General features: G+C 34.6%; 1 protein-coding gene across 4 annotated transcripts in view; it reads right to left on the bottom strand.

Annotated features, from left to right (window-relative positions):
- The window catches only part of LOC104837616 (phosphatidylinositol 4-kinase type 2-beta), a 35,852-nt gene that overhangs the window by 19,174 nt on the left and 1,702 nt on the right, over positions 1-14,976 (bottom strand). For all 4 annotated transcript variants that reach the window (XM_010576866.1, XM_010576859.1, XM_010576860.1 and 1 more), the window contains exons 3-9: positions 11,879-12,032; positions 6,521-6,721; positions 5,896-6,027; positions 4,356-4,509; positions 2,100-2,167; positions 1,488-1,587; positions 311-444 (exon numbers count right to left, since the gene is read on the bottom strand). In XM_010576866.1, the coding sequence (XP_010575168.1) occupies positions 311-444; positions 1,488-1,587; positions 2,100-2,167; positions 4,356-4,509; positions 5,896-6,027; positions 6,521-6,721; positions 11,879-12,032 (943 nt within the window). The remainder of the gene's footprint in view (positions 1-310; positions 445-1,487; positions 1,588-2,099; positions 2,168-4,355; positions 4,510-5,895; positions 6,028-6,520; positions 6,722-11,878; positions 12,033-14,976) is intronic.

Below are 14,976 nucleotides of genomic sequence, written 5' to 3'. Positions count from 1 at the left end.
GGTACCTTAAATGGAGTTTTCACAAAGATTTGTTCTATAAAAGTTAACTAGCTTTAACTGATTATGTGAACCTTAGATATATAAAACGTTATTATTTTTTCAGATGAGCTGATTACTATCAATTAGCCACATTAGTGACACAGTTTCCTCAATTATAGAAACCCTTTCTACCATGCCAATGTTAAAGCTAAAATAGCACAGTATCATGACATACAGAAGTTAAATTCACAGAAAGAAAAACCATCTAACTCTTCCATTACAGGTATTAGCTATTTCAGTAATGCTCAATTCAAAGAAGCACTCGATTCACCTTAAATAGTTCGTAAAGATCTTCACAAAGATCCTGTATGAAGTTCATATCAGAAATGCGAGGAAGAACTAGGTCTCTGGTCTCCTGAGAGAAAGGAACTTTTGCTTGAGAAAGCCAAGCCCAGTGAAAGGGATCTAGTGCAGAAAAACAGTACACTTAATCATTGACAACAGGTAAAAATGAAATTCTCAAGCACTTACCACTGATACGGTACTCTGCTGCCTACTGGAAGTTCTCAGTAACATACCATTTTTCACAACATTGTTACTGCATACACATTTTTTGGCTACATTTACAAAAGCAGCTTTACAGCTACTTAGCCTTTTTTCCAAACAGTGAAAATATATTTTAAGTAATAAGATAAAATTAGTTGAAGCAGTAAGTAAAAAATGTATATAAATTAAATACTTGTAAGCAAGAGTAGAGGCCTTATCCTAGTTTAGTAATACAGCTTCCTTTGGAGTAAAATAATGGCTACAATCAAACAGAAATCTTTCACGTGTTTGACTCATACTGAAGAATTAACTAAAAGGTAGCTACTTTTTTTTAATAACATTTTTAGTTTATTAAAATGCCACCTTCTAAGCAAACATTCTTAACTTTTCACATAATTGCTATTAAACAGCTTTTTCAAAAGATACTATAAGAGTAATTAATATCACCAGATGTTAAAGACGACACCAAAGATTAACGTCTACAAAGGAAGCTAAAGCTGAGAACAAGTAAAAATAACATGTTAACTTGTCTACTTGTTCACCTACAACAGTACCCTTTGTTTTGAAATAGAAATTTGGCCATTTGAGAGAAAACTTGCATATCCTTGCACTCAAGTAATTTTCCATCATGTTTTTCAAGAAAACGCACATGAGAAAAGTGTTGCTAAATTGTTCCAGTTCCACCATCAGTTTACATACAGTAGTATGTTTATGAATATCCATGTGTTAATATTGTTTAAAGGTATAAAGGTAAAAAAACATGAACAAGGACTAAATCACATATGACATTGCAAAAATGGCATTTGTTGCTAACTTTCTGAAGAAAGTACGTTATTTAAAAATTCAATATATAACTACAGTCATGATTTCTTAGTTTCTTACTACAACACCACAAAAAAAACCCCAACTTCTTTGGCAGTTACACTCCCCAAAGGAAGATTATTGAAGAATACAATGCTTACATGCCCTCCATTCATCAGGATGCTTAAAAGGAAATGCTAAACCATTGTCAATTGCAGCAATTTTAATAGTAGATTCTTCAGTTGTTGTCCATTGGCTATCCTACAGAAGGAATATTTCAAAAATAAGTGATATCTATGTGCTTACAAAAATAGTGAAATACATTAAAAATACTAAATAATATACATTTTAGCTTCACTGCTTAAAGTCAACTTAAACAATATAAAGCAGTATCCAAATAAACTCCAGCACTTATAATTCTTACTCTACCGCCATTAAAAAGGAGCCCTTCCCCCAAATACAAGATAAGCAGAGCACGTAAGTAGCTGAACAAATGTGTTCGAGCAACAGTAGGCAGTTTTATTATTATTATAGCCCAAGCTAGTAAAGAAAAAAAAAAATACAGAACAATAGAAATAACTTCTAGCACTCTTCTATCCAGATGAGTCTAAACCAAATAGCTTTTCCATTCATTTCGTCTAGAATAATTTGCAGTTATCATAATTCCTGAGACCACGCCCCAGGATTAAAGTCATGCACTTAATCCCCTGCAAGACCAAGTTATAAAACTAAACAATTTAAAGAATATAAGTTTCAGAGTATAATTTTCTTACCTTATCTGACAGATCAAGTCCATCATCTTGTTTTTCATACCTGACTAACCAGTTATCGTTACCTCTGTCTTTAAACAGGAAAATGCATGTCACAACATGTCACTTATAAAGAAATCATTACCGAAAGTGATATATAATGACTAATCTTGTAAACTGAGAATTTACCAAAGGAGTCAGGCAAAACTGTTCAAAAAGTTTTTTCCATCACTATACATGTGTTTTAGCTTTACTGAAATGTATGAGGCAACCGATTTACTGGAAACGACAAAAATTTATCAAGGGCTCTTAGGTACGTGTTACTGCTTTAGCTTCTCCAGCTGGCTGAATATACAGCAAAGTATCCAGAAAACTACAAGAAACTATGTTAATCCACTTTATACAGAAAGATTGGTTGTAGTGTGCACTTTTCCTGGGGAAAAAAAACCTGTCAGCAGCAGCAATCACAATGACTTAATTTTTAAGCTTCTTTTAATGCTGATGGGGAAAGGGAGAGGGCCTCCAAAATTATAGATAGTGTGATGTTTGACTACATGGAGAAAACAGACTCTTCAAAGATAGAGGGGTGAAAAACTGAAGAGCCTTTCAGAAGCTGAAAACATCTGCACCGTTCAGACAAAATTGAGACACTGAAGGCTTTGACAAGGTCTTTTAGATAAAGGATGATTGCATGGATTTGTAGGTCCTTCTGTCATCTTAAGGTGCTCCCTTAAGCTTAGTTAAACATCCGTCAGAAGATTTTCATGTTCCATCATGACTAGATATATTAGATGAAGGTAGAATCATCCACGTAATGAGGTTTTGCATTTTAAGTACTTTTCTTACAATTTTAAGAAAGTCCCAGGACACAGTATTTGTTTGGAAACGCTGGGATCTATTTGATAAACGTGAAAGACCATAGCAGCAGCTAGAAAGTGTTATGTTCTGTCCTGGTTTCAGATGGGATAGAGTTAATTTTCTTCCTAGTAGCTGGTATAGTGTTATGTTTTGGGTTAGGTATGAGAATAATGTTGATAACACTGATGTTTTCAGCTGTTGCTAAGTAATGTTTAGACTAAGTCAAGGATTTTTCAGCTTCTCATGCCCAGCCAGCAGGAAGGCTGGAGAGGAACAAGAAGTTGGGAGGGGACACAGCCAGGACAGCTGACCCAAACTGGCCAAAGGGGTATTCCGTACCATGTGACGTCATGCCCAGTATATAAACTGGGGGGAGTTGGGGTGGGGGAGATCGCCACTCAGGAACTACTGGGGGTCGGTCAGCGAGCGGTGGGCAATTGCATTGTGCATCACTTGTTTTGTATATTCCAATCCTTTTATTATTGTCATTTTATTATTTTTATTATCATTATTAGTTTCTTCCTTTCTGTTCTATTAAACTGTTCTTATCTCAACCCATAAGTTTTACTTTCCCCCCGCCCATTCTCTCCCCCATCCCACTGGGTGGAAGGGGGAGTGAATGAGCAGCTGCATGGTGCTTAGTTAACAGCTGAGGTTAAACCATGACACGTTCTTATGACTCTTTCTTTCATTTTGCTTCTAAAAAGCCACAGGTTAGAGTGACTTATTTTCAGATGGATTCCTTTCTAATAAGTGAATTTAAGAAAAGGAAAATTAACTAGAGCTGGTATGTCTGAAGAAGTGTAAAGATGCCTACCTCTGACAAAGCAGCAAATGAAGTATTTTAAATATAAAACTGCCTTTGGATTCTTGAGGAAATAGATCACCTACATAGTCAACAGAAGAATCCCAGCTTCTGAGTGAAAGAAATAAGAATGGAGGAAAACCAAGCGATATATATCACAGTTGTACTTCAGTGCCTAGTCACAATATGAACTATTTTGCACTGATGCAGAACTGTGCTGTTAATTGGCTCCATCTCAGCATAAAAGGAATGGTAGTCATGGCTTTTCTTATGGTTTCTGAAAGCCCACCACTCCTTATCCTAATCAGGGGAAACAGACAGTTAAATTAAGCCTACTATTAGAATTCAAGCATAAAGTATTTTTTCTTGAATTCTTACACTGCTTTAAAGTATCAAGTAACAGCCAAAAAGGGTTGTTTGGATTTCATCATATTGCAATATTTAATGTTTGAATCCAAAGTAAATTTTTTAAAGTTTAAAATGCAACATTCTGGCCTTCAATTGTGAGAAAAGCATTTGAAATGCATTAAAAGCCTTCAGCAGCAACTTTCAGCCAGCATTGCTTACCATTTCTGCCTCACAAAAGTAGATAGATACTGAGAGACACTAACAAATACCTGTATTTCTGATGACATAATCCAAGATAACCAATCTTTCAAACTGTGACTGAAATTCTTTCCTTGTGTTCTCAGGTAAGGGATCAGTTTCAAACTTCCTGAGCCAGTAGTCAGCTTCCTTATATCCTTCAACAAACAGCTGAAAGGAGCCAACCTGAAACATTAAGAAACTGCTTTTGGAAAATGCATTTGGATAGGTCACATAACTAATCTTAACATTAACAGAAAACCTGATTATATACTTTCAAAGTTCAGAACACAGGAAGCATGACATTAAAAAAAAATTACTAAGTGGTTTCTCTTGCATTCCTAAATTCTAAAAAAAAAAAAAAAAAAATAGACTCAAATCATGAGGGTTTTTCCTAGGTTTTTTGGTGTTGGGTTTTATTTATTTATTTAAGCACTCACTGAGTTCACCGGGAATAAAACATAGCCAGACAGCTCAACATAAAAGAACACTCAGTATCACGAGCAATGTTTGAAATAAAGCAAAAGATATAACACCTATTCTCTTTTTCATTGGAAACACTTGTTTCAATAGTTCGTAGGAAACTCACCAAAATTTACAGGAGAAAAATCCTCCTCTCTGAAAAGCTTGTTTAAGGCTGCTGTTCTCATGAATGAAACATACATTTTTTCAAGACAGACACTTTTTGCATGAAAATGGCTGAAATACATTTCCCAAAAGAGTCCAAGGAAGAAAACTACAGATGGCATAGGCTCCATATGTGTGGGCAACAGGAAAGGTGCTCAAGATTAAAATTCAAAAGAGGACTTATATTCAAGAAATAAAATGCAGATGCACACATGCAGAGACATGGATAAACACATAGCATGTGAAATAACCATGCTAACACAAGCTTACATAACATATGTCACATGGATCAAAATTGCTGGAAACTGACACAAATTAATTATCCAAGCTGTACATGACCTGTGTTTTAAAAGTTTAGGAGTAGAACACTGTGGTGATATTTTGGTGCTACAAAAAGGCCCATTAGGCAAGAAAGATGTGAGGTTTTAGTCAGTGGAGCACTGCACACAAGATGAAAGGAAGGTAGGATGGACACACAATAGGATACCTAAAAGAATAAAAGAAACAATAGAAGGGGGAAAAAAAATAATCAAGATTTAGGAAAAATGAAAGAACTAGATAAATTACAGGGGAGAAACAATTAGACATTATAAAAACATGACACTGAAGGGAAATATACTAAGCAGTCAAGAAAATGAAAGAACAGTGAGACATGTACAACATCTTAACATGTTACTCCTCCAGCAGAAAGCTAGACTGCAAACTGAAATAAAAAGTGGCAAGATTATTAAAATAGTTCCAACGAAGGAATGATGTAACAAAGTGGGATAGATTTTGTGTAGAAACAGTCATATTTATCAAACTTCAGTCATTCAGAGATAATTTTCAACAAGTAACAAGGTTTTTCTTCTACTGTTGAAGTTACCTATAATTTTTTTTTTTCTTTTTAAACTCAGTTTTGTGTAAGAATCAGGAAATGCACAGATTACTTATTTTTCATCTTACCTTAGGAGGTAGTCCAATTCGATTAAATTTTTTAGCAACTTTTGGCACTTTCTCTAAAGCATATTTTTTTCCTCTTGACTTTGCACGATCTATTGCACTGTAATTAAAGGTCTCACTGACAAGCCAGACAACCTTAAAATATAAAAGTTGAGAACACAGCTCAGAATTCCTTATTATTTCAATTATAAGTTTACAGTAAATTTTAAGCTTAGTTGTCAAAAAAAGCAAACAGGAAGCATCAGGCATTTCCAAAAGACAAATTTTATATAAAAAGGTGAATATTTGCTATTTTACTTATGTCAAACAAAAATGGGAATCTTTATATGCTGCTTTTTGCAATTTTTGCATCTCACCAAAACACGAGGCACAAAAGTGTCAGAACATGCTAGAAACTGAAGTGGTTCCAGAGATTCAATTCAGATCTCAAACTTATCCTTTAAAACAAAAATTACAGTCATTATTTCTGCACCAAACCACTGTGCCTTTGGACTTGGAATAGTTCATAAATGACTTAGGGATAATGCATGATATACAAGGATGTGTCCACAACTATAGTCCAGAGACTCACAAATCTGTAACTATATATTTTTTTTGCATTCAATAATTTAGGTATTTTAACTTCTACCTTAGTTTTAGGTACAACTCCTAGCCCCAGCTTGTCATCCACAAGATAGGCACCAGCTTCAGAGAGGTATCCCTGATTTGGAACGAGGCAGCCTCTGCCAAAGCAGCAAGGACAACAAACTTTGTGAAAATATTTGGTCCATTTTGGATTTAGATGTCCATAAGGCTCTTCAGATTTTGGTTTGAACACTCCAATAATTTTCTAGGATAAATAATACAAAATTAAAGTATAAATACTTTGAGTTGCAAAAGATTAAAATTATTTTGAAAATTAGTTATTTGAAAGTATTGATTAGATACTGTACATTGCATTTTATAGTTGCTCTTTTTAGATGACAAAATAATAAAACTAACAAAATGGTATTCCAAATAAATTTATCATCAAATGCTTGTCTAGAAGTAGTACCAATTCAAAATAAGCTCTTCATAAGAGAAAAATCCAAACCAGCTAACATTTACTAGTTTTTCAAAATTAGAGGGCTGCATTTTAGAATACAATTTTTTTTAATAGTCTAAGTTTTTTAAAAAGGACGCTGTAAAAGTAGTTTTAAAAAAAATCACTTTCAGCCCACCAATTAACTCATCGACAAGATATTTCAGAGACATAATGGTTCCAGGAAAGTGACAAACATACAGAATGCCAATAATCAGATGTTACCTTTTCTCTTTTATATCTATTTTATTTATTGCTTTAAGTTTGAATGGATCAAAATGTTCTGCACTTTGCAATTCCAAAAGGTAGTGTCTTTTACCACAGCTATAGATTCCTCAACTCAAAGCTGACAATAGTTCACACACACATCAGCTACTATTTACATTGGAGATGCGCAGTAAAGCCTAAAGTTACTCAGAGTACTGTGTCCAATTTTGGACACTACACTTCAAGAAATCTGTTAAACTGGAGAAAGTTGAAAAAAAAATGAGAATAAGCACAAAAAATGTTAATAATGAAAGACTATGATTGTTTGGCTTAAGAGAAAATGGGGCACAATGAACTATGGTAATAGCTTGCTATAGAGAAAAGAAGAAAAACACATTTACTGTTAACGAGCCAAGAAATGATAGGCTTAAATCCCAGCAGAGAAGTTGGAAAGAAAAAACCCTTTTGAACTTTAAGAGCAGCTCAAGATTGGAACAGACTGCCAGGTTGTAGAGTCTCCAAAACAGGACACCAACAACAACAGGTTAGATATTCATCAGGAATCATGTTAAAATGATCCTGCTCCACAAACACAGGCATTAAATAGATGATTTCTCAAGGTGCCTCCTACACATGATTCTGTATTTGTTAACCTGGAACCACAAGATTATTACCACACTAAAATACATAACCTTCCAGTTATCTTTGATAAACTTTAGCCTAGTGCATAAAGTCCATGTAATAACTCTTCCCTAGCTCAAGTGAAATGCTGTAGAAATGCTGTATCTTCATTCCTTCCCATAGAACCATGGTAAGTAAATCAAATTCGTATCTAATAAATATTTAAGAACAACTGTTTAAGAAGCATTTTCCCATATTAGTACTTTCCTGAATCATTAAAAAAAGAGTTATTATTTCAATAAGCTAAATATCACCTGTTGTTGCACCAACACTCATAGCCAATTTACACTCTTAAGTCATGAACAAGTTTGCTGGCAGTCAGAAACTAGCATTCTGCTTCAGTAACTGCCGATTCAACCAGATTAGGGAGAGGACCTGACTAATTGTTCTAGCTTCTAGAGAATTCTCACCCACTTTGTCCAAGACAATCTAACTAGTCCAAGATTGTCCAAGACAAACTAACTACAGAGAACTTCATTCCATTTGTAAACAGATTACAGAAGACACCAGGCATTAGTAGCACCACCTGTCTTGTCCATCTGTTTTGATTCATTCCCATCAACTACCAGGAGAAATAAGTCACAAAATATCATTATTTGCATTCATCCTATAAAATAAATTTCCTATGAACAGGGGCAGGAAACAAATTGACAAAAATTCTTTTGTTTTCGGTATGCTGTTATCTGTGATTCTACAGTTACATTCAAAATGAAGAGCAAGTTCTATGCAACTGCACAGACACAATTCAATTTAGACATACACAAAAGGTTACGCTTACAATAAATATGCTATGCAATGTGAAAGGCTGCAATGTTCTCTGAACACACTATTTTTTTTATATTTTTTTTTAAATCACAACACTCTGGAAACTGAATTTACTTGGTATACTAGTTTAGTCAAAATTCTAATGTTAGGTTTAGAATTGTTAAAGAGTTATTTAAACTTTTCCCATTGAATCACAGGTATCTATCTACCTGCTCAAAACAAAGCAAGCAGCTTTTCATTTCCCAGAAACATAGTGGTGTATTTAGTGGTATATGCCAAGCCATTAATTATCTCTTTTCTGAATTGTTCTTTGGATAATACTTCCTACAAACTGCCCATTTTAAAAAGGAGCTTAGCTCATTCCATTCCTTGCCTCGACTGGACTGTGCTATACTATCAAATCTAGATATGGTTTTCAAGGTTTCACTGAAGTTAGAACCTTGCTAAATTTTGCAGAGCCACTGCTGTTGAGGATGAGAGTAGAACAAGCTTCCAAGGCCAGTCGTAATTTTGCAAGTCAAAATTAATTTCTAGACTGACTCCATTGGCATTACCAATTAGCCAATAGCTAAACTGTCAAAAACATGTTGCAGAACAGTTTGTAACAGACACAATGTCTTTTACTTTATTGGTTACACAATGAACAACAAATGCAGAAATATTCAACACTTCAGCAATCGTGCTCCTTAAGTACTGAACTGCTTCATATCAGTATACAACTGTGCCAATAAATACAAAAAGTTAATAATTTAGTTAGGCAATTTTAGTTTTATCTTTCTGATAGACCCAAAGCAGCGAATAACATGTATAACCTGTAACCTGATATTAGTGTGGGTAAACACTTCAGAAACTGACCAGTAAGGCAGCTTAGCATGTCTTCAATAAACTCTTCCCCAGCATAAGGAAGAGGAGATTACTCAAGAAGAATAGGAGAAAGCAAGTCACATAACTGGTCTGAAGTAGAATGATACAATACTCTGTCAAACTGAATGTGAAATCCATTCTACAAATAGCAGTTGCACTATTGACAAAATGAAGTTTTATCAGACCTTTAAATATGGGTAACAAATATGGATAAACTCTAAATTTAGCGCAAAGAATAAAAGCAAAATTGAAAGTCAGCTAGGAACTCTGTATCATTATTCTCACAATCCCATGTTGGCAAATACTTTCATATTTTGCAATGAATTTTTTCTGGTCCACATAAAAAAAAAAAGGTGGTTTTTTTAGTCTTTATTTCTCCTAAATACTTACATTCAAATCAATGACCTGCATGAAGGGGGAGGGCAAGTCACTACTACAAACTTAACTAGGAAGAAAAACAACACTTCACTGCAAACCAGAAGTAAAACCAACAAGAAAATCACCACATAAGAAACAAGGAAATAAGTTGCTCCATCCAAAATACTGTTGGTTACAAAAATAATGTGTAAGTACTCTCTCATTAGCCCCAGGGCACAGCGAGTCTCTCAGGCATTTGCTAGTCACCAAAAAACTGCAAAATCAGCCCAGAGAGGCTTCAGACAAAACAGATTTGCACATATGGAAATCCAGAACAAGTATGAGTCTTTTTTTAGTAATTTCCCTACTAACTAACTTTCTAAGACTAAAAGATCTCAATTGCACAGCATTAAGAAAAACTCCAAAAAAACCCACTTAACCAGTTTTAAAGCATTTTTAGCATAACACTGTAGAATACTCTTTAGACACATCATGCACTGAATTTTTTAAAAAGTATCGATTTAAACCAGTATTTGGTTACTTACTAAGATTTCTTCCTATTGCGTATGAAATAAGATACAACCCTAATTTAAAATACCTCTTTAAAAAGAGTATAAATTTTGAATATGTATATATAACCATACAACCTGAAAACCTACTGAAGTAGGGAAGTGACCTGAAGTTTAAAAGGTCTACTGAAACTTTGAACAGGTTTTCATATTAACAGCATTGTACGTGACAGCAAGAATCCCACAAAGCCATTAGAGAAAGAACGGGGTTTTTTTTCCACTTCCAAAAAGAGACCTTCCTTCCCAACCTACTTTGGCTCTCCTCCACCAGAATGAAGGGGGTCATTACTAACAAATGTTCCTGGAACACAGGAGTATGAACTGCAATGTGCAGAAGATTTTGAAGGGGTAGTTCTGCCACTTTCCATCTTAATACAAATAAGTATGTGAATTTATGAATTTATTTCTAAGTCAGGTAACTATTCTAAAAATCACTCATTCAATAAAGTGTAAAAACTTACCACCAGAAAAGTGGCATTAAAACAAACCAAACATCTATGAAAATTAAGTGGCAAAACAGGAATATATGTAATGACCAATAATATGAATAAAAGCTAAACGAAGAAATAATACTTCCTAAACAAATGGGAAATGACAGTTTTGGGGATGCAGGTAAGTACAACCACCTGAATATGTTCTGAAAACCTAGGCACTTATAAGTGTTACAACTTCCACGTCCAACACAGCTGGGACCTTCAGGATTAATGAACACTTACATCTACCTAAGACCAGAAGACTGCTGACTGAGCTTAAAATAAAATCAGATATGACATATTAACAAAGGCGTGGGGGTTGGGAGTCTTCTTTTTTGGAACAGGTCAGTAAGCAGACAAAGTATATCTGATTTAAAGAAAACAATGTGAAAGGATGTCAGAGACATTTTCTCTTACTAAATAATGCTAACCAAATGTAACTTTTCAAGCAAGATATTCAGGTAACTGTTACTTCTCTGTCTCAAAGTAACCTTAGGACACCTCTTTGATGATCACTATTCAAGGTACCATTTACCACTAAGGGAAGGGAAACCAAATCTTCAAGTTAAGATTCAGCAGACAAGTACAAGTAAAAAGGTAGATTTTTTTATATAGAAACCTAAACAGTACCCAAATCAGAAGCTCAGTTGTGTCAAGAATCAATTAAAACATACAAAACCCAAAATATTAGCTTCTGAACAACAGAATTTCTGATTTTTTTTCAGATGTTAAAGAGGCCCTTTTATTTCTTCCATATTTCTTCGATGCAGAACATTCAAAACATCATAAAACTGCAACAGATAAATAATAGTTACTTGGGCTTAGCTTATGCTGCAAGACATAGTTAGAAATCTAAATATTTAATTTGCTTTGATTTTTCCAACATGGATTTTGGCACCATAAATTATTGAACAACTTATTTAAGTGAAGTTCCATTTAAATAGAATTTTAAAATTTCCATTGTAAACTTGTTGCTGATAGTGTCTCCAATTTTGCAGTAACATGCTCACCCCTTTTGGATCCTTGGCAAAGTAACTCCCACTGGATCCTTGAGAGATTCTTTCTGGAAAAACTCCACACTCTATAGCTTGTTCTGCTCTCAGAATAATTTCTGCAAATTCTGGATCATCTAAAAATATATTCATATCAGCAGTATGTCCTGAAAAATAAGAAAACAAGCAACCTTAAGTGTAATTTTTACTACAAATTAACAACATGAGTAAACACACTGAAAAGCTAACAGCCTTTCCTGTTAATGCCCATTCAATAGCAGGCTGAAAAATCTGGTCCATTAAATCAGTGCAAGTTTTCCCACTGACCTACCCACATCTAATCAACCTTTTGTTTAAAGTAAATCAGCTGAATCAGCAACAACTAATTTGAGACTACCCCTGCAAAGTGTTTATACTTTTCAAGGATTTTTTTTTTAAATTTTATTTACATAAGGAAGACTATAAGAGAAAAATCCCTTCAAAATCATATCTGTAAAAAAAATGCTGAAGATTTTACATAACATTTTTATTAAGATTTTTGTGTCCTTTTGTAGAGAAAGCTACCTGAACATAAACTGTCCATCACCCACTAACTGTTACAACCATTCATTTAACAGCTTGGCTAACGTTCATTATCTGCTAAGACACAATAATGTTACTCACAAAACAATCCGTTACATGTAGCACTGACAAGCGCCACCAATATCCCAGTGAAGTACCGCATGCCACCATCATTCCAACATTAAAACACTATCAATTACTTGCAGAATTTCTTTACATACTGACCAAAAGATCAGATCTATGCAGGCATTTATGCAAACTCTGTGACTCTATGCAAACATTTAGAAAGATTACTAGAAAAGAAGCTGCCAGGATTTAATACTTCTGTTGCTCTTTAAACTTTTTCAAATTATTTCTTTGCAAGTTTTGAAATTGTAGATTTTTGTATCTTAAGGCTAGAAATAATCCATATTCTTACAGAGTACATTTCTATGGGTCTGTGCATTAAGGCTCATTTCTGCATTAAGAAACAGCTATATTATTCTAAATTAAACATTCATAGATGAAGTCACTGTGTTCCCATTTCAGCACTTGAAGAAATGCAAGATAAAACAAAACACGTACATTATTCTGAACTGACAACTGACACAGAATCCATTCAGAAAAGGTACTCCTAAACAGTATGTGGACAGCGAAATAAATAAATAAATAATAAAAAATCATTCTTGATGTTTTGGAACACCTTTTTCTAGCACAGCACATTCTTTGAAGTTTTCTAGAGCATTACCACTTGCTTGCATGAACCACTCACAAATAATAACATGGCTTCCAGACAAAAACAACTAAAAAGCATAAAACATCAGAAAACCTTAATACAAGTTGGCAACAGGAAGAGAAGCCTTAAAACTAGTAACAGCTCATTCTTAAGGATCAACAACTGTAGCCCATTGGATCAGAATCTGTTAGACTACTTGGCCAATACTTCTGCAATAAACTACAGTTTAATTTTAAGACTTTCATTAGGACTGTCAGGGACAATCAATAAATCACATTTCATAGAGTCAGCCACCAAGAGAGAGGGAAACGGTTCTAAGACTTCCCTGTCACAAAGTACTTAAGTGAGTTAGGGAAATAAACCAAAAAACCCGCAATACACTTATGGGAAAAGTCACTTTAAAGCAGTGGTTCTTACTCCATATTTAAGCCTCAACTATCTCTACATGAGAAACATCACATCACACTGCCGAGCTGCAACTACTACATATTTCTGTCAGTGAAAGCAAAATCAAGGTTGTGCATTATACTGTTACCAAACGAAATACAACATCCATATTAAGTTGCTCTGCACATTAATCTTCCAGATGAAGAGGACCTACACATGAACTTTATATCACAGGGATTGAAGTTGTATACGTGGAAGACAACTTTCTCAGAGGTCAGTTTTTAACTTCTGTGCATTCATTCCAGAAGCTAAAACCATAAGAAGTCTCACTGCCTTGAGGAAATTCTTCAACCATGTCTTTTCTAACATAAAAGATAACTGCAGGAAAAATATATTCAATTAAAAATCAAATTAAAAACAAAAAATAATTTTTGAAACTTACGATTTGTTCAGTATTGCTAATGTGCTACTGGAAATCCTTCGTTACCACAGTGATGTGGCTGTACAAAAAAATATATAGGCTGAAAACAAGGAAACTGGCAGTTTTAAGAAGCTTTCTTTCATTTTACCAACACCTTCCACATGAAAATAAGCCATTTTCATTGAAGCTAGTATTTGCTGAATATGGCAGGGTTTTCTGAGTTGGTTTCTTCTTCAAAAATTATTTTAATCAAGTTCTCCACTGTGAAAGCATGTTATGGTCACAACTTACTCCCAGTACAGTCTCTAAACTTACAATTAGAACTAATCAGGGTTTTTCTTGCAACCGCTCTTGAAACTACTCTTCTCATTAAACTCCCACTCAGTAGACCAGGGCTCACACACACACAGAGTCTAACCACCAAGCTCAATAACTTTTTTCAAATTAATTTGGACAAGGCCTAAGGCTGTGAAGCTGCTATACTGGAATGATGAGGATATGCCAAAGAAGGTACGAATACTATCATCCACGTATAAACCTCAACCTGTTCTTCCGTCAAGTTAACATAAGCTAAACCAATACACTTTACAAGAGCAATATGTATGAACTCCTTCAATACTAAACTAGCCTTATACTACTTTAACACTAATGGTAGTCCCTTCAACCAATTCCATCTTCTTCTATACAGTCTCATATTCTGACCATAATTCCATTATAAAAACACTCTCTGTGTTGCAATAACATGCATGAATAACATCTGCTGCACATTTGTTCCACCTGACGTGAAACAATCCTGTACCTTCAAGTGTTAGACACACAGAAAAGGCAAGGACAAGGAAACAAGAGCTAGAGATGAGATGCTGCGATCAATCACAGTTCTGAGATTTTCTTACGTACTCTTGGGGCAGATCCCAAGTAGGGATCTCTGCATTCACCATCCTAATTGCCCCAGTGGTGCCAGACCCACGGCCCTAGTCTCCACTCTGAAGCATTAACTACTATGTTTTGCTAGAGGCACTGTCTCATTAACAC

Source organism: Haliaeetus leucocephalus, unplaced genomic scaffold (genome assembly GCF_000737465.1).
Source record: "Haliaeetus leucocephalus isolate CR32 unplaced genomic scaffold, Haliaeetus_leucocephalus-4.0 Scaffold545, whole genome shotgun sequence".
Lineage (NCBI taxonomy): Eukaryota > Metazoa > Chordata > Aves > Accipitriformes > Accipitridae > Haliaeetus > Haliaeetus leucocephalus.
The sequence above is the reverse complement of the archived record's forward strand: the minus strand, read 5'-3'. Positions and strand labels throughout refer to the sequence as shown.